Raw genomic sequence first — 18,605 nt, 5'->3', positions numbered from 1 at the left:
TCCTCTCCCGGCGGAAGTTTCGGGGAAGCTACCGGAAGTCTTCGTGAGTGGGGCGGGGCCTGTGCAGCGGCACGGTGGGATCGGTATGGCTACCGAGGGCGATGTGGAACTGGAGTTGGAGACGGAGACCAGCGGCCCGGAGCGGCCTCCCGAGAAGCCACGGAAGCATGACAGCGGTGCAGCGGACCTGGAGAGAGTCACCGACTATGCGGAGGAGAAGGAGATCCAGAGTTCCAATCTGGAGACGGTGAGGTTGGCCGTGAGAGTGTCTGGGCGGGCTGAGAGCTGAGGGGCCTCTCAGATTTTAACTGGAATCCCGGCTCCAGGACGGGCTTCCCGTCCGGTTGGCGAGAGGAGGCACGAGGGAAACCGTCATTGGAGCCCGCCGCTTGCGAAAGGGAGCTTGATGGAGATTGTTTTTAAAGTGGCCCTTAGGTGCACAGAATTGAGTTAAACCTAGGCCTTGGTTCCTGATACACTCGTCATGTGAATAGACACACACAACCCGCCGCCAGCTTCTTACATCTTTTTAGATTATTGGGAATTGTGGGTGGCAGAGCGGTAAGGAGATCTATTTTTCTCATAGGCCATGTCCGTGATTGGAGATAGACGGTCCCGGGAGCAGAAAGCCAAACAGGAGCGGTAAGTCTTCCGTAGGCACAGTCAGTCCTACCAGTTCTCACTTTCCCCCATACGAAAATAAAAGCTATCGTTAAGTGTTTGTATCTTGTACCGTTCTTCAACTCTTGTCACCGATTTCTACATGTATGAAGTTTACAACCTTACTTTCTTGGTGGAAGGAAAGGCCTGACAGCACCTGCTGCCTGCTATAAAGACTAAAGAGGGGAGGGGATGGGGATGTTAGGTGAGGGCGTGAGAATCATTTTGTATTTTCACTCAGCAGTGTTCGTTGGGAATCATTTATTTGTAAGGCACAGCTGAGAATGAGAGTTAATGGTGGAGGTAGAGAATGAGGACTAATGTACATGAATATTTGCAGGGAGAAGGAACTGGCCAAAGTCACCATTAAGAAGGAAGATCTGGAGCTCATAGTGAGTAGTAAAGCCTACCTAGCCTATGGGCAGAGCTTACATTGGTTAATTGGGGTTGTTTACTGAAACAAGTCGAGTCAGTAAGTCTTGGTGGCATTTTAATGCCCCGGAAGAAACTTAGGTAACATCCTCGATTCTTTTCCTGCAGATGACAGAGATGGAGATCTCAAGAGCAGCTGCAGAACGGAGCTTAAGGGAACACATGGGCAACGTGGTAGAGGCTCTTATTGCCCTGACCAACTGATTTGTGCTTTTTCAGACCCACTCATTGGATTATTTTATTTCAATAAAGATGTAGCCTTTTTTTTCCTTTTTTTTTGCAGTTATATCATCTTGGATCGAGTGTGATGTATATTATACTGTATTTTATTGTGGGAAACTTACATGTCGGAATATAACTGAATTTAAGCAACTCCCCTCCACCCCCCCAGGCTTTAATGAAATCATGTGAAGAATCAGTCTAGAATGGTACCTCATGACCTCATGTTCACATGCAAATGCTGGGAAGCAGGTCAGGGTCATTCATCTGACTAGCCTTCAGTGGTATTTAGGGTATATTTGGAATCTCAGCAAGGTTGCTGAAGCCCATGGCATGGGTCTCTAGGGTGGTTTATATACCACCAATCTTGTTTATAAGCCACTTTTGAAAAAAAAATTTTTTTTAAGAGCACACAGTGGGGGTGGGTCTTGGCTGAACTTGTTTCCCCAACTGTAAAATGATATATACCTGATAGGTTAGGAACTGAGGAGTTGGTGAATGTGAAAAGCTTGGCCTAATACCTGCCTCACAGTAGACATTCAGATAGCAGCTATAAATGTGTTCTTAAAAGAATTTCAGTGTTTTATTCTCATTTCGGCTCTAGGATAATTCTTAAATTGTATCCCTTTGGTACACACATGTGACATCTTTATGTGTCAGAAGACAGTGGGAGAAGGAGAAAATCCCAAGCAGGCTCTATCCCCAGTATGGATCCTGACATGGGGCTCAATCTCATGATTCTGAGATCACGATTTGAGCCAAAATCAAGAGCTGAGTGCTTAGCTATCTGAGACACCCTGTTCATAAGCCACATAAGAGTTAGAATTTAGGGGCGCCTGGGTGGCTCAGTGGGTTAAGCTGCTGCCTTTGGCTCAAGTCATGATCCCAGTGTCCTGGGATCGAGTCCCACATCGGGCTCCTTGCTCAGTGGGAGCCTGCTTCTCTCTCTGCCTCTCCCTGCCACTTCACCTGCTTGTGCACACACACACACTCTCTCTGACAAATAAATAAAAAAAATCTTGAAAAAAAAAAAGTTAGAATTTAGGGACTGAGGTGGAAACATGGTTAAGTCCAAAAAAGATATCAAAGCTTAGGTCTTATACAGAATTAATCTGTGACTTTATTTTTAAAGATTTTATTTATTGGAGATAGAATGAGAGTGAGCACGAGAAGGGGGAGGGTCAGAGGGAGAAGCAGACTCTCCGCTGAACAGGGAGCCCAATGTGGGTCTCCAGGATCATGACCCAAGCTAAAGGCAGTCACCCAACTGAGCTACCCAGGTGCCCTAATCTATGACTTTAATTTACTAAGTTGATTTAATTGAATTCTGAACTCCACAACACTATACCTTACATTCCATTTCCTGGAGAGAAGTCAGTTTTACTTTAAAAGTTGATCAACCTTTGGCCAATTCATCCTTGCTGAACTTGTTTCCCCAACTGTAAAATGATATATACCTGATAGGTTGTTTTAAGAACTGAGGAGCTGGTGAATGTGAAAAGCTTGGCCTAATACCTGTCTCAGAGTGGACACTCAGATAGCAGCTATCAGTGTGTTCTTAAAAGAATTTCAGTGTTTTATTCTCATTTGGCTCTAGGATAATTCTTAAATTGTATCCCTCTGGCATACACATATGATGTCTTTATGTGTTTATTACCTCATAGTAATTTATATTCAGATTTTTTAGGACATGAAAGATCTGTGAATGTTTCTTCCAGTGGGGCACTTAAAAGATGGTGAAAAGACCTTTGCCATCTCATTTCTTTATGTAATTGAGAAAGAGCCTCCCCACTGATTAAATGTCATTCCTTTTAACCTCTAGGACCCTAGTGCTCTGCCATGTGCATGGTGGTTATGTAATAAATATTAAGTACAAAACCACCAAATTTAACTCGTTTGATGTCTTTAAATTACAATTTGAGAACACTATACCCTCCTCACAGGTATCTGTGAGCTTAGATTTACTACAAGGTAGCATTGTTCACTTACATGCCCATGTTTCTAACCCAAGCTAAGGGGCTGGAAAAAGAAATCTGGAATAGTCCCAAGTGAATATGGGAAGGCAGAGTAGTGATGAAATGCAGATTTCTCAGAAATGGTTTTAAGTGGGGAGCCTCTGATCCTACCTGGATAGTGCTTTTCTGTGGGTTTCTCAGCATGAGTCCAAACCTCACAAAGCACCTTCAAAGACTGGGTTGCCCAGTGTCACAAGTATGGCAGTAGGTCCAACAGGCTGGATATGTATGTGTATATATATATGTATAAACTGGCTGTTGAGGATACTGGTAAGTACTTGGTTTTCCCATTTCATGGGTCAACTTTTGTTCTAAATACAGCTGTATTTTAGCAAAGAATACCATACATATATCTGCTCATAGAGTAAATCTGGGTGCCACTTAGAGTACAGACTGTCCAGTGTCTTAGTTTGTTTCTAAGATCAAAGGTGACAAAATGTGAAACACCCTTTGTTCAACAATTCTTTGCTGTCTTATTTAATAGGTAAATTCTTGTCAGCCTGCACATTTTATTTCCAGTATCATAAGAAACCTCTTGGTGTAGGGTTTTTTGTTAAGATTATTAGAGAGAGAGAGAGAAAGCAGTGGGAATGGAATAAGGAGAGAGAATCCAAAGCCAACTCTGAGCTGAGCAAGGAGCTCAATGTGGGGCTTGATCCCACGACCACGAGATCATGACCTGAGCTGAAACCCAAGAGCTGGACGCTTAACCAACTGAACCACCCAGGTACCCTTGATGTATGATTCTTTTATTTCTTGACACACACACATAAATGGATCAAAAAATATGTTCACCTAGAAAAACTGACTTCAACCAGAAATGCAAAAACAGGTATCTGTGAGCTTAGATTTACTACAAGGTAGCATTGTTCACTTACATGCCCATGTTTCTAACCCAAGCTAAGAGGCTAGAAAAAGAAATCTGGAATAGTCCCAAGTGAATATGGGAAGGCAGAGTAGTGATGAAATGCAGATTTCTCAGAAATGGTTTTAAGTGGGGAGCCTCTGATCCTACCTGGATAGTGCTTTTCTGTGGGTTTCTCAGCATGAGTCCAAACCTCACAAAGCACCTTCAAAGACTGGGTTGCCCAGTGTCACAAGTATGGTAGTAGGTCCAACAGGCTGGATACAGGGGCCATGTAAATAATGGTAGAAGCAAATCAAGGACCAGATGCTGAGACATTGCCTGTGCCTCACAGCTAGAAGTAGTTGAACTCTAAGTAGTTTTCCGCTTCTTGGCAGATGGTCGTTCAAATACATCTCGTACCCCAGCTGCCTTCTGTTTAAAGAACTTTGTGTTCTGGGCACTCTCTTGGCCCCATGCTGAGTCAAAAGAGGTGGTGTCCTGATCCACAAGGTGGGTGTACTTGGTTCGACCAGAGCGCCCAAAGTTCTTGACCTGATCAATGAAGGATAGATGATGAGTTATACCACCAAACATCAAGTCCTCAATACATAACTTTTCTCTCTCATGTTCTTAAGGTAACCCATACCTGCATGACTTTGGGAAGAATAGTTTTGTTGAAGTGATCCTCCAGGGTAGGTGCACTGAAATCTCTCTTGTATACTTCTTCATCCTCATCCTGTAAAAAGAGTCTTATCAATCTTGTGGTTTTCATTACCCATACATTCAAACCACTAATTTATTAATTTCTACAACAAGGGATACAAAGAATGAGGGTACTAAACCTATTCAAGAGCTTATATCTAGTTGAGGATATGACACTCCTTTCTCTTTGTGTCTTTTTTTCTTCCTAAATGTGGATATTTCCTGAAGGTTGGCTATATTCTCTCTGCACCCACTGTGTTCAGTCATATGATTTCAACTCTGTAGAAGCCTCTCAAATCTCATCCTGAATTTTATACTGCCAACTATATAGTTAGCTTGGATATTCTGTTGGGACTTCAGACTCACATTTAAAGTGAAAATCATTTCCCTAACCTTTTCAAATTGGCCTCTTTCTCATTTAACTTCTGTTAATAGGGACACCATTTTCTCAATTACCCAGATTCAGAATTGATGTAAACTTTGTGCATAATGAATTGCCACTTACAAATTCGAATTCCCTGGGTTATTATAGTTTTTCTTAGAATCAACCTTACACACTGCCACTAGACTAATGTTTCTAAAACATACTTTCGTATCTCTGCCTTGCTCAAAAACTTCTGGTGATTCTGTTTTGTTAAATAAGGACAACTCCTCCTCTACAGTAGTCAAGGTCAAATGCCATAAAGCTACCTCTCCTTGCCAATTCCCTTTACAGATGATGCTTTTTGCCTCCATTCCTAGTCCCTTCACCTGGAATGTCTTCCTACCTGAACTCAGAAAGGCTACACATCTTAAATGTGCCCTTCTTCATGTTCTCTCCATCTCCTACAAGGTAAAACATCTCCCTCTTCAGAAGTCCCACAGTATTTTCACTCATCCTTACGTCATAGTATAGTATATATGGCCTTAGCCCCATTTTTAGGTTGTAACCCATCTGAGAGTAATAATTTTATATCCTATAGCAGTGTCAAACAGTAGTGCTCTTGGGGCTCCTGGTTGGCTCAGCTGGTAGACCATCACACTTTTTTTATTTTAAGAGAGGGAGGGGGAGAGAGTGAATAGGGAAGGAGAGGGAGAGAGAGAATTCCAAGCAGGATCCACACCCAGAAGACAGCCCAACATGGGACTTGATATCACAATGCTGAGATCATGACCTGAGCAGAAATCAAGAATCGGACACTCAAATGACTGAGCCACCCAGGTGCCCCTAGACTATGCAACTCTTAATTTCAGGGTTATGAGTTCAAGCCTCATGTTGGGCTCTGCATGGAGCCCACTTAAAAAATGAGAGCCTGGGTACAGAAAGGCTTTAAAGGTAAGAGTTTTTGTGAGATTTACTTTTCTCCTCGTTGGAAGCTGAGTCCCTCATTTAATCTCAGAAGGTATTTTAACTTCACTGTCCTTATCTGGATGAGGAGAGTTAACTGAGTATGTGCACTAAAAGACTTTTACATAACTCTTTACTTATGTATCTTAGCTAGCAATGCACTGTTTCTCTCAGAAGCTTATTAAAGCTGCTCAAATGTGTAAGCAATGAAACTTTATGACTTTAAAGCAGTAAAGAAATAATTCAATCTCCAGTGACTTCAGTCTAGAAAACTACATGAGCCAGGACACTACATGATAAGCAAACATTTCTGGCTGAATAGACTGAAATTGATTTTGGAGGGGAGTAAGGAACCTTCCACTGAAGGTTAGATTTTATGGATATCTACAGTGAAAGGGCAGGAATCTAGCTGCAGTAGGGACTTTTAGGGTTTGACAGTACAGCATTTAAAAAAACGAGTCTGCTTTTTGATTTAAAACTCACATTGCATCAGGTAATAATTTAACAAACCACATGCTATTACAGTAATATGTGCAATCAGTTCTCTGATTTTCTTTCTTGACATCTCTCCATTAACAAATTATCACTGGTATAATCTAAATAATTTGGAAGAAGTTCTCATCACTTTATACAGGGTTAACAGATTGCTATTTTGACCTTGGTCTTCATATGAAGAACAAAATCTTGATGGTATTACACATAATAGTTAGATAATAAACCATTTTTTTGGTTAGTCAGGCTTAATCACTTTCTGTAAGCTCAGAATAAAGTGAATTAAATTTCTGCCTCCCAAATATTTGCATGAGCAGAATTTCTTACTTGGTTATGAAGAGTGACCTCTAATTAATTTTAGGGATGTAAATAGTCTTTGTCAATTTAATTCACTATCTCTCTTTTTAGTTCCTCAATTCTTTGGTTATACCATTTCCTCCTGAGAGCTGGGGCCAAAAGAGAGAACAGTTGCTGCTACTTCTAAAATCCTGTTGCTAGTGCTTTTTCCTACTGGGTTTATATTCTTCAGATGCAAAAAGCAAATAAGAAAGCTGATCATTGGCAAGTAGAAGTAACATCTCAAGACAGTTTATTCTTGGGGGAGAAAAGAACTCATAAGTAGTAGTAAGTTATTTCTACAGCCCAAACTTCCACTCCCTTTTCACTTACCATGAAGAAGGCACCCCGGTGATAATACTTCTGTAAGAACTTATATTTGCCCTTAACAGCTTTGTTGGTAATGACTTTGCCATTTGCCCGAAGCTCAGCTCGTCTCTCTTCCTCAGTCAGGTTTCGCATTCGTTCAATTTCTGCCTTCTCCTTCTCAAGCCTGTACAGAGAACAAAACTATTTATTAGTATCATTCCTGCTTCAGAGACACTCAAATTATCTGAACACAATGGAGTCTCATCTCCTTTTAAGCATTAATCACTCTCTTTAATTCTACCTATTGCCTGTTAGGAATTAAGATCAGGAGCCCAGGGGTGCCTGGGTAGCTCAATGGGTTAAAGCCTCTGCCTTCAGCTCAGGTCATGATCCCAGGATCCTGGGATCGGGCTCTCTGCTCAGTGGGGAGCCTGCTTCCTCCTCTCTCTCTGCCTGCTTCTTTGCCTACTTGTGATCTCTCTCTCTGTCAAATAAATAAATAAAATCTTAAAAAAAAAAAAAAAAAGATCAGGAGCCCAACAAATAAAAAAGTGGTCTTCATTATTGCAAACGACCAAAAGTTCATTCTAGCCTTTATAAGGTTCAGACATACTATTATGCTTGATTTTGCAATATTAGTAACTCCCCTTCCCTAAAAAGCCTACTTGGCTTTAAAAAAAATCAGAATTTAACATAACTTTGTTCACATTTTATTGGTATTTTTTAAAAAAGTAATTGTATATGTGCTTAGTATCACAAACCAAGGGTTACCATCATTAATTAGACTGCAGTGACAAACCCTTTTTGGGGTGTGTGGGGTCATAGATCCCCTTTCTCCAGAAAAACACAAATACATGTAATTTTGTATACAATTTTAAAGAGTACATGGACTCCTTGAAATCCAGGATTAAAAATCTTAGAAATTGCAGGCTGAGGACAGCGTTTTCTATTGATGTTTTCCCTTTGTAATCTGGGATTACCCTCTCTTAGTAATTTTCAAGAATGGGTGATGCAGCTCAGAACTGATTCTGCTCTAACAATAGTGACTGTGCCGAATTATTTGAAGGGCCACAAATTCTTTTTTTTTTTTTTTTTTTTAAAGATTTTATTTATTTGACAGAGAGAAATCACAAGTAGACGGAGAGGCAGGCAGAGAGAGAGAGAGAGGGAAGCAGGCTCCCTGCCGAGCAAAGAGCCCGATGCGGGACTCGATCCCAGGACCCTGAGATCATGACCTGAGCCGAAGGCAGTGGCTTAACCACTGAGCCACCCAGGCGCCCAGGGCCACAAATTCTTCACCTCAGAGTATGCATGCCCCTTTGGCAGAAATGACATATGAACCTTAAAAGACCTTGCCAGTTTCCACTTTTGCCCTCTTGGAATACTGTCATGAGACTATTACATTAGAAAGCCAATCTAGTTTAGCATTAACTACTGGACATGTGAATGAAGTGATTTTTGGACACTCCAGCCCAGCCAATCCTCCAGCTGGATGCAACTGCATGGGAGAACCCAAGTGAAACCAGCAGAGGAACTGCTTAGCCAACTTGAAAACTGTGAGGAATAATCAATTGTTCCAAGTGACCAAATTTTGGATTGGGTTTTTATGCAAGAATAGATAACTGATTAATAATGCATAATGTCTGTGTGTCTACTAGAAAACTACAGGGAGTATCAGCTGATACTCTATCACAGAGAAATACTGACAAAGTGTTTCTTTTCCATGATTTCATTGTAATAAGGCACATTCCAATTATGGAAAACTCACTCAATTGCAGGAACCATAAAAAAAGCTGGAATGGAATTACAGTCTGTGTTGAGCCTCAGAGGTACCCCACCAGGAACCCATCCCATTACTGATATTAAACTCTAGGTCCATCTTATTACTCACGCTTCTCGATCTTCTCTGTCCCTCTTGATTCTCTTTAGCTCCCGAACTTTCCATGCCTCATATTCTTCCTCATCATTTTCATCATCAGTATTGAGAGCATCCAATGCAGCCAGGGACCGCTTGTTCTCCTCCAGCTCTTTCTTGGTCTCCTCTTCTACAATCTAGGTAAGAACAGTTCACCTATTGGATTTCCTTATTTTCCTCAGACAAGCCTAAGTAACTCTGCCTCGTGTGCACTTGCCACAGCCACTCCCAGTACCTTGAGTGTGTACTTTCGCCTCTCCTCAGCCATGCGTTTTGCTTCCTGCTCCAGCTCCTTCTGTTTCAATGCTTCAGCCTCACGTTCTTGAACTGTTACTCGGTCCTTCCTGTAGCATGAGAGTCCTGTTAATTGCCCAAAGCCCTTAGAGTGGAGCTCTTTATCCTCTTAACTCAAGTGCCACCCAAATCAGACAAAGCCCAACAATCGCTGGCTCTATTTTTTCGCAAAGAGTCAAAATTGGGAGTCAGCCCAGGTATTCAGAGCATTAAAACTCCATTCATCTTTGAGAACTGCCTGAATAGCAAGAAACTGCTGGACTGTAAGTAGTAGGATTTCTCGTCATTAGGAAAGGATTAGTAATTCTCTCTTCAACTTTCATTTTGTCCTTTATAGGACCATGGGCAGATTATGTGCTCTTTAACTGGAAAGGGAGATGTGAAAACAAACTCAGGCTCTCTGTTAACACCAAGATATTCCACAGCAAATATTCTGCACAGGTAGGGAACTGGGCAGAGGACTTTCACTCAGTGCTGATACTTCAGAAGAGCATGAGATAGAAAAAAAGGCTTCTATCCTGAGACCTGGAAAGCAGTAACTATGTGGATTCAGGCCTGGTTTGTGAGATACTTACTTTCGAATGAAGACAGGTTTAAGGCGAGGCTCCATCTCATCTTCACTGTCTGTGTATTCTTCATACTCAGATTCTGATTCTGACTCCTCCCCAGAACGTCCCTCATCTTCCACCTCCATGACTTCCATCTCTTCATTTTTTCTCTCCTGTGCTCGCTGACGCATCATGCCACGGCGCCGCTCTATTTCCTGTCAAGTCACGGGTCCAAGTCAGTCAACCCAATGACCTATGTTCTAAGGCAGCTTTTTATTTTCCCGTCATTGCATTTAACAAATTCTGATAGGAGTAAGTACAATTTACATCATTTTATTTTCAATTCTGTCTCCAACAAATTAGGGAACCTTAGATCAGAGTTCTGCCAAAAGCAGCAAGCTTATTGCCTTTGGGAGCTCAACAAGGGAGAACAGCTGCCCAACTTTTTCTTGGACCTAGAAAGAACTTCCATTTTCCTTTTTTATACCTCATCATCAATTTCTTCTTCTTCTTCTTCACTACTATCTTCTCGTTCCATGCGCCATGCATCTCCTTCCACTTCTGAGTCACTTTCCCCTACCACTTCAGGTTCCACTATTTTCCGATGTCGAGCCAATCTGAAAAACAGCATCTTCAAGTGTAACACCAGTGTCACAAAATGATAGAGCATCAACCACATTTCCTTAGTCATAGAGCACCTAGAGGTTATGTTTGCTTATATTAATACTGAAGTCTGAGGTGCAGATAAAAGAAAACAATTCAAAGTGTCAGAGTAAATAGTCAAGCTGGACCTAAAACCTTAAATGTAAGCTGAGGCATCATGAGGCACTGCAACAAACATATAGGTGCACTGGGATGGTTTTATAGCTCCAAGTAGTTCAGTTTCAACATTAGATCACACTGGGTTTCTTTTCGGCTGGCATAATTATGTTTGTGAAACTGAATTTTTGGGGGCTGTATGAAAAGCAACTACTGCATGCAGATCAATATGGAACAGGAAATGAATGACCGTGCCAATCTGATTCCAAGGTCTGAGAAGTAGTGTTCCAGAGGCACACAGACCCCACTAATAAGTAATTATGGTTATGTAAGAATAAAATAAAAGTGTTTTTTCTTTTATGTGTATTATATTTTTCAAATGGCTTTAAATGTTAGGACATGACTATTTACTGAATTATTTGGATCTAACTACTTAATAAAATAAACAGAACTGTGTAGGTCTAGGAGCTCCCTGAGAAAATTCCTGAGACAATATGAACCGTAAAGTTTGGGATCTCTGGTCTACTTTGTAAGGTAATGTCTCAATCAACACACAACATATGGATTCCTTCATTGGAGGTTCCGTTTACTACCTGAGGCCATTCATTCATCAGGCCTTTTTTCCTACTTTATTGGTGTCATTCCCCTCATTAGCCTTTAGGAGAAGTGAGTGAATTAAGTCAGCTTCTCAAATTTTAAGACGTCCTCTGACCCTCAACAATCAACTAATGGTTTGTGTTTTCTATTCCCTTAGTGAGTTAATTAGGGTTTTTGGACCAGAGGTAACCTGCTGTTTACTGGCAGCTACTTGCTCATTGAATACTTTCGATCATGTTATTTTCCTGATCCCTTCGTGCCTCAGTTTCCTCATTTGTAAATTGGGATAATATATACCTCATAAGGTTATTGGGTAGATTATATAAGAATTAGTAAATGTGGGGCGCCTGGGTGGCTCAGTGGGTTAAGCTGCTGCCTTCGGCTCAGGTCATGATCTCAGGGTCCTGGGATCGAGTCCCACATCGGGCTCTCTGCTTGGCGGGGAGCCTGCTTCCTCCTCTCTTTCTCTGCCTGCCTCTATGCCTCTATGCCTACTTGTGATCTCTGTCAAATAAATAAATAAAATCTTTAAAAAAAAAAAAAAAAAAAAGAATTAGTAAATGTACTTGGAACAGAGACTGGCACATAATGAGTATTGTGCAAATATTAGCTATTATTGCTCTTGTTGTTAAGAACTAACCTGTGGGGGTTTAGGTCCAAGGAAACCTAACACTAGTCATTACCTCTCCTCCACATCTTCACTAATACGGTTCTGCAAACGCCGCAGTCGAGGGTCACTGGATGAATCCTCCTCCTGTTCCTCAGGCTCTGCTTCTTGTTCTTTGGCTTTCTTAATGAACTGAAATTCTTCATCCTCCTCATCTGAGGACTCCATAGGGGCATAGTCTGGCCTCTTTCCCGACACATAGCGTTTTACCTTCACTTTCTCCATCGAAATCTCACCTGGTGATAAAGATAACTTATTGTTTCAGTAGCCTCTTTCCCAATGTCTTTCAACCTCTGCCTTTGCAGGCAGAGCCCTATTCCTGGTAAACAAGAGTTCAAGCAGAAGAAGAGAGCCACTATCCAAGCATCTATTCGTTCATCTATTGTGTTTCCAGATAAAACGAAGTCATAGGAAAACATTCTTGTGAATACCAACACTAATGATAAAGAAGGTGAGCCTGAATACAATGAAGTGGAGGAAGACAGGCAGTGAAACAACAAAAAAAATTCCCCCTAGACAGGCAGATGACATCCATCACAAATTCATGCTATTCCATCTCAACTATATCCTTAAGGGAATTATTTGTAACAGTGCCCAGCACACAAGGGTGACTTAGGTAGGAACAGAAAATTAAAATGTTCCTCAATCCCTCTTTTAGTTCCTCTGGAATTTTCTATGGCAGCCTTTATATCACCATATAACTCAAGCTTTTAATCTTATCTATTTCTACCTTTTCTTTTAGCTTATGTCCTATCAAACCTCCAAGATTACACCTCTCTCTCTTTTTAAAGATTTTTTTTATTTGTTTGAGAGAGCGAGCAGGTGAGAGATAAAGAAAGAGAGAAAGAGTTACGAGAAGGAGGAGGGGCAGAGAGAGAAGCAGGCTCACAGGTGAGGACCCTGGGATCATGACTTGAGCCGAAGGCTGCCGCTTAACCAACTGAGCCACCCAGGGGTCTCAAGATAACATCTTGTTTACAAATAGTAACAATTCCTGTGAATAAAGTGAAAACTAACCAAAACATTTTATAAGATGAATATAGTTTTGATAACCAAATTGGACAGTTCAAAGGAAAACTTTACATGAATTTCTCTTAATAAACATACATTAAAAAGTACTAAATAACATAATAGCAAATTTATTCCAGCAATGTAAAAGTAAACAAAAAAAATTCTAAGCCACCATGACCTCAAAGGATTTAGCTCAGGACCACAAGGATGGCTTAAGCTTAGAAAATTAATGGGAAAAAATATAATATACTATTTAAAGTTTATATATTAAAAGTCACATAATCTTAACAATACAATAATCGTTATGCTTAATGATAAAACATTCGAGATATTCCTTTAAAAACCAGTAGGCATCTTTATGTTGTCCCTAACACACCTTCTAGTCAATGTTTTATTATGGTCCTAATTAGAACCATAAGAAAAAGAAGAAAGGGGTGCCTGGGTGGCTCAGTCAATTAAGCATCTGCCTTTGGCTCAAGTCCTGATCTCAGGGTCTGGGATCCAGCCCCGAGTCAGGCTCCCTCTCTTCAGGGAGTCCGCTTTTCTTTTTCCTTTTCCCCCTCCACTCCACTCATTTTGTCTCTCTCTCAAATAAATAAAATCTTAAAAAAAAAAAAAAAAGAGAGAGAGAAAAGAAAAAGATAGAAAGTAAGGATTAGGGGTGCCTGGGTGGCTCAGTGGGTTAAGCCGCTGCCTTCGGCTCGGGTCATGATCTCAGGGTCCTGGGATCGAGTCCCATATTGGGCTCTCTGCTCGGCGGGGAGCCTGCTTCCCTCTCTCTCTGCCTGCCTCTCCATCTACTTGTGATTTCTCTCTGTCAAATAAATAAATAAAATCTTAAAAAAAAAAAAAAGTAAGGATTAAAAGGAAGAAGTAACTGTCAAAATTTGCAGACTATGATTATCTATGTAGAAAATACAAGATATTGTATCATCAGACAACATTATCTATGTAGAAAATATAAGAAAAAAACAAGCTAAAAAATGAATTCAGGGACAAAACTAAATAAATGCTGGATATAAATAAGTGTACCTATGCATTAGCTACATAAATTAGAAAATATAGTTTTAAAAATACTATTTACAATAGTAACTAATCTACAAGATACCAAAAATTAAATTCAACAAATGATGTATAGGCTTTTCAGAGGAAAAATATATAATTATATTGAAAGATACAAAAGATCTAAATAAATGGAGAAATATATCATATTCAAGTATGAGAAGATGGCAGCTGTGCCCAAGTTAATCAATAAATGCATGACCTATAATTTTTTTTTTTAAAGATTTTATTTATTTATTTGAGAGAGAGAGACAGCGAGAGAGAGCATGAGCGAGGAGAAGGTCAGAGGGAGAAGCAGACTCCCCATGGAGCTGGGAGCCCGATGCGGGACTCGATCCCGGGACTCCAGGATCACAACCTGAGCCGAAGGCAGTCGTCCAACCAACTGAGCCACCCAGGCGTCCCAATAATTTTAATGCAATTCTGTTAACAGTAGTCCCCAGGCTGATTCAAAAATCACATGGAAGAAAAGGAAGCCAAAAAGAACCAAGACAGTTCTGAAGAACCAGCTGAGGCTGAAGACTTTAACATACCTCAGCAAAGAAGATACAAAGATGGCAAATAAGCATATTTGCTTCAAATTATATGTTGTCAGGGAAATGCAAAATGAGATGCTACTGCACATGTATTAGAATAACCAAACTACAGAGCTCTCACAACACAACCGCTGGGGAGAATGTGGACTAACAAGAACTCTAATTTGTTACTGGTGGGAATGCAAAATGGCACACCCACTTTGGAAGACAGTTTGGTGGTTTCTTATAAAACTAATCATACTCTTACCAAGTGATCCAGCAATTGCACTTCTTGGTATTTACCTACGTGTTGAAAACTAATGTCCACACAAAAACTTGCACACTGGTATTTATTTCAGCTTTGTTCATATAACTGCCAAAACTTGGAAGAAACCAAGATGTCCCCTGCTAGGTGAATGAATGAACTACGGTATGCCTACATGATGGAATATTATTCAGCGCTAAACAGAAATAAGCTATTAAGCCGACATAGAGGACACTTACAAACATATTACTAAGTGAAAGCCAATGTGAAAAAGTTATACACTGTACAATTCCAAATACGTGACATTCTAGAAAAGGGAAAACTATGGAGACAGTAAAAAGACTGATGGTTGCCAAGAGTTGGGTTGGGGGAGTTGGGGGAGGGATGAATAGGCAGGGCACAGAGTATTCTCAGGGCAATGAAAATACTGTGTGTGATACTGTTTTTTATACATTTATACATTTGTCTAAATCCATAGAATACACAATGCCAAGAGTGAACCTTAATGTAATCTTTGAGTGATTACGATGTGTTAATGTAGGTTCATCAAATGCAACACATGTATCACTCTGGTGGGGGATACTGATAATGGAGGAGGCTATGTGAGGGCAGAGGATATATGGGAATTGTGAACCTAAAACTGATCTAAAAAAATAAAGTCTCAGGGCACCTGGTGGCTCAGTTGATTTAGAGTCTACCTTCAGATTAGGTCATGATCTCAGGGTCCTGGGATCTAGCATCGGGTTTCCGGATCAGCAGGGAGTCAGCTTCTTCCCCCTCCTCTTGCTCAAATAAATAAATTAAAATCTTGGGGCACCTGCGTGGCTCAGTCAGTTAAGCATCTGCCATTGGCTTAAGTCATGATCCCAGGGTCCTGGGATCGAGCCCTGCATCAGACTCCCTGCTCAGCAGGCAGCCTGATTCTCCCTCTGCTTGCTGCGTCCCCTGCTTATGCCCTCCCTGCCTCTGTCAAATGAATAATAAAATCTTAAAAAACAAAACAAAACAAAAAACAAAAGAAACCAAAGCAGTGGAGAATGGATGGGCTAGTCAAACAATGGAACAGTAGGGGCAGTTGGTTAACCATAAGGTAAACAGTAAAATTAGATCTCTGACACCACACAACACACCCACAAAATTCCAAATGGATTAAAGACCCATGTGTGATAAACACATCTTAAACACTTACATCCCTACTGGATTATAGGCTCCTTAAATTAGATCTGTCTTGCACAGTTGTATATTCAATCCTGTTTCGTATACACAAATACTTAAGATGACAGAAAGTAATTATAATGTGAGTATCTATGATCTCAGTACAGGGAAGGATTTCTTACAAAATATACAAAACAACACAAGCTATTAAAGATAAAATTGATAAATCTGGTAACACTAAAATTAAAAATGCCTATGAAACAAAAGTGCCTATTAAACAGAATTTAACTCCAAATTAAAGTAAAAAGACAAGTAAAAAAAAAAAAAACCAAGACAAAATAGGAAAAAGATATGACAGATTTAGGATGAAGAAAAACTAAGTATAAAATGGACAAATGACAAAAACAGGTAATTCAGAGAAGAGAAAAACTAGATAGCTGATAAATGCACGAAAATTCTTGTATCACTAGTAATCAGGGAAATGCAAATAAAATTGAGATATTTCATAATTAGATTGGGCAAAATTTAAAAATCTGATACAACCCAAGTATGCAGATGAATATATGGCAAAATACAAACTCTCAATGCTCTCACAATGCATTGTGGACAGCAAGTGGAAATAGCTATTTAGGTTGATGATGAACTTTTAGGAGTCTACCCCAGAGAAATTCCTACACAGTGCACTGAAGAGACACATTTAAGAATGACAACTACAGTGTGTGTCTCGCTAGCTCAGTTGGTGGACCATGTGTCTCGATCTCGGGGTCACGAGTTTGAGACCCAGGTCTGGGGTAAAGATTACTTAAAAAAAAAAAAAAAAAAAAAAAAGGACAACTATAGCACTGTTTATAATAGGAACCCCCCCCCCCACAACAACTTACTGTTCTTTAGTAAAGAATAAACTGTGGTTTAATTATGCAATGGAATTTGTAAGTAGTTAAAATGAATTAGCTCTGTATGTATAAAAGGATACCAAAAGCCACTTTGAATTTAAGGAAAAAGGCAAGTTGCACAAGAATAAGTACAGTATATTAAAAAAACCCCTCAATTATTTTCCAAATTCCTTCCTGTAAAAGGGACTCTTTAGTTTACCCCTTTCCCCCCAAACATGTAGTGTTCCTTCTTCTATCTGCACTGGAATCCTACTCATCCTGTAAGGATCAATTTTAATGCCCCCTTCTTCAAGATGCTTTCCTTGATTACCTCAGTTTGAAGAGATTACTCCTTCTCTACCCTTCCACATCATTTGATTTATATCACCTGTGTGACAGGAATCGCACATTGCTTAGAATGTGCCTCTTTTTGCATGTCTTACATCTACTACCATAGGAGTTCTTTAAGGTTAAGGGCATTGCCTCACACACGTGTGTATTCAACTTAATAGTCACAGAGTTGGTTGAAAGGAATAATAAGTTTAATAAGACATGGTTCCTGTCTCAAGGACGTTATGAACTTAGGATGCAGTAGAGGGAGACAGATACACAAAATAATGAGAGTTATAAAAGCAGCACAACCGTACTGCTAGGATAACAAGAGGGACTGTATCCCGCACAATGCCCTGCAAAAGCAGGCATTCACTATATTTATTAGTCTAATTTATCGGTGGAGGCCAAGGGAAGAGGGATGCTTGATGTGAGGACAGACGGGCGATAGGAACAAGATGAGATGTAAGTGGGTCCCCTCCCCGCCCCCTCAGGCAACGCGATCGGGTGCGAGTTTGATGGTTCAAGTCGAAGAAATTAGGGGTCAGGGTCATAAGGGTGGGAGGATTGAGGTAGTCTGCTGGGGTAGGTTTGGAATATGCTGGCGAAGGAAGAGGTAAGATCCGACTGGAAAACGGCTCAGAACCGTACCTTTTTCATTGCGAACCGGGACGGCTCCAGCCGTAGACTGAATGGGCGGTTGTTTCATGAGTGCGCTTGGGACCGACATGTTGATGGCAGCGGCGGTGACTCCCGAAACTTCAGTGATTCCAAACAGCGAACAGCAACAACGTCAACGAACAGGGGGAAAAACAACAGCAACAAAAACACTCCTCCTAGAGGTACCGGACACTGCTGCGCGACAGACAGAAACGCCACTTACGGCTGAGCAAGAGAAACCGGAAACGGGACCAGAGGATTCTGGGATTGTGGGCGGTGAGTCTATTACTGCGCATGTTCGTATACCGCTCTGGCATTTTAAGTCCTGAAGTGTTTGGACGTCGCTTCTGGCGGGAAATTGCTGCCTATTGGGCTTTGCTGTTAAAAATCCTGTGGCGAGGCAGTTCCGAATTACGGGTATCTTTTGTTAGCTTGGTTTGAACTCGAGGAACCTGGGCTAGTGATGACTAAGGAATTGAGCAGATAGTGAAGGGCAGTTGTCCCGACTTCTGAAAACTCAGCATTGGAGTTTAATGAGAATAGAAGTCCTGCCAGTAGCACCTGATTAGCTCAGTTGATGAGGCTGAGTGGGTTGTGGTAAGGTATTTTTTCGTCA

General features: G+C 40.8%; 3 protein-coding genes across 4 annotated transcripts in view; 2 read left to right on the top strand and 1 right to left on the bottom strand.

Moving 5' to 3' along the window:
• Positions 1 to 54: 54 nt before the first annotated feature.
• HYPK (huntingtin interacting protein K) lies at positions 55 to 1,363 on the top strand. Its single transcript, XM_082735347.1, has 4 exons — positions 55 to 247; positions 587 to 642; positions 1,001 to 1,052; positions 1,201 to 1,363. Exons 1-4 carry the CDS (start codon positions 86 to 88, stop codon positions 1,294 to 1,296), a joined length of 366 nt encoding a protein of 121 aa, XP_082591473.1. The 5' UTR covers positions 55 to 85; the 3' UTR covers positions 1,297 to 1,363.
• A 2,696-nt stretch (positions 1,364 to 4,059) lies between these two features.
• MFAP1 (microfibril associated protein 1) lies at positions 4,060 to 18,247 on the bottom strand. Its single transcript, XM_082735334.1, has 9 exons — positions 17,981 to 18,247; positions 12,136 to 12,355; positions 10,584 to 10,713; positions 10,124 to 10,311; positions 9,490 to 9,598; positions 9,231 to 9,391; positions 7,364 to 7,523; positions 4,820 to 4,909; positions 4,060 to 4,725 (listed from the first exon to the last, which is right to left on the bottom strand). The coding sequence occupies exons 1-9, from the start codon at positions 18,057 to 18,059 to the stop codon at positions 4,543 to 4,545; spliced, it is 1,320 nt and encodes a 439-aa protein (XP_082591460.1). The 5' UTR covers positions 18,060 to 18,247; the 3' UTR covers positions 4,060 to 4,542.
• A 26-nt stretch (positions 18,248 to 18,273) lies between these two features.
• Positions 18,274 to 18,605, top strand: part of WDR76 (WD repeat domain 76) — a 59,099-nt gene continuing 58,767 nt past the window's right edge. The window contains exon 1 of one of the 2 annotated variants that reach the window (XM_082735290.1): positions 18,274 to 18,406. In XM_082735290.1, the coding sequence (XP_082591416.1) occupies positions 18,284 to 18,406 (123 nt within the window). In that variant the 5' untranslated portion in view covers positions 18,274 to 18,283. The remainder of the gene's footprint in view (positions 18,407 to 18,605) is intronic. The other variant, XM_082735292.1, reaches the window with a different exon arrangement.

Source organism: Mustela nivalis (genome assembly GCF_964662115.1).
Source record: "Mustela nivalis genome assembly, chromosome: 6".
NCBI lineage: Eukaryota > Metazoa > Chordata > Mammalia > Carnivora > Mustelidae > Mustela > Mustela nivalis.
Note: the sequence above shows the minus strand (reverse complement) of the source record. Positions and strands in the feature narration are given on the sequence as shown.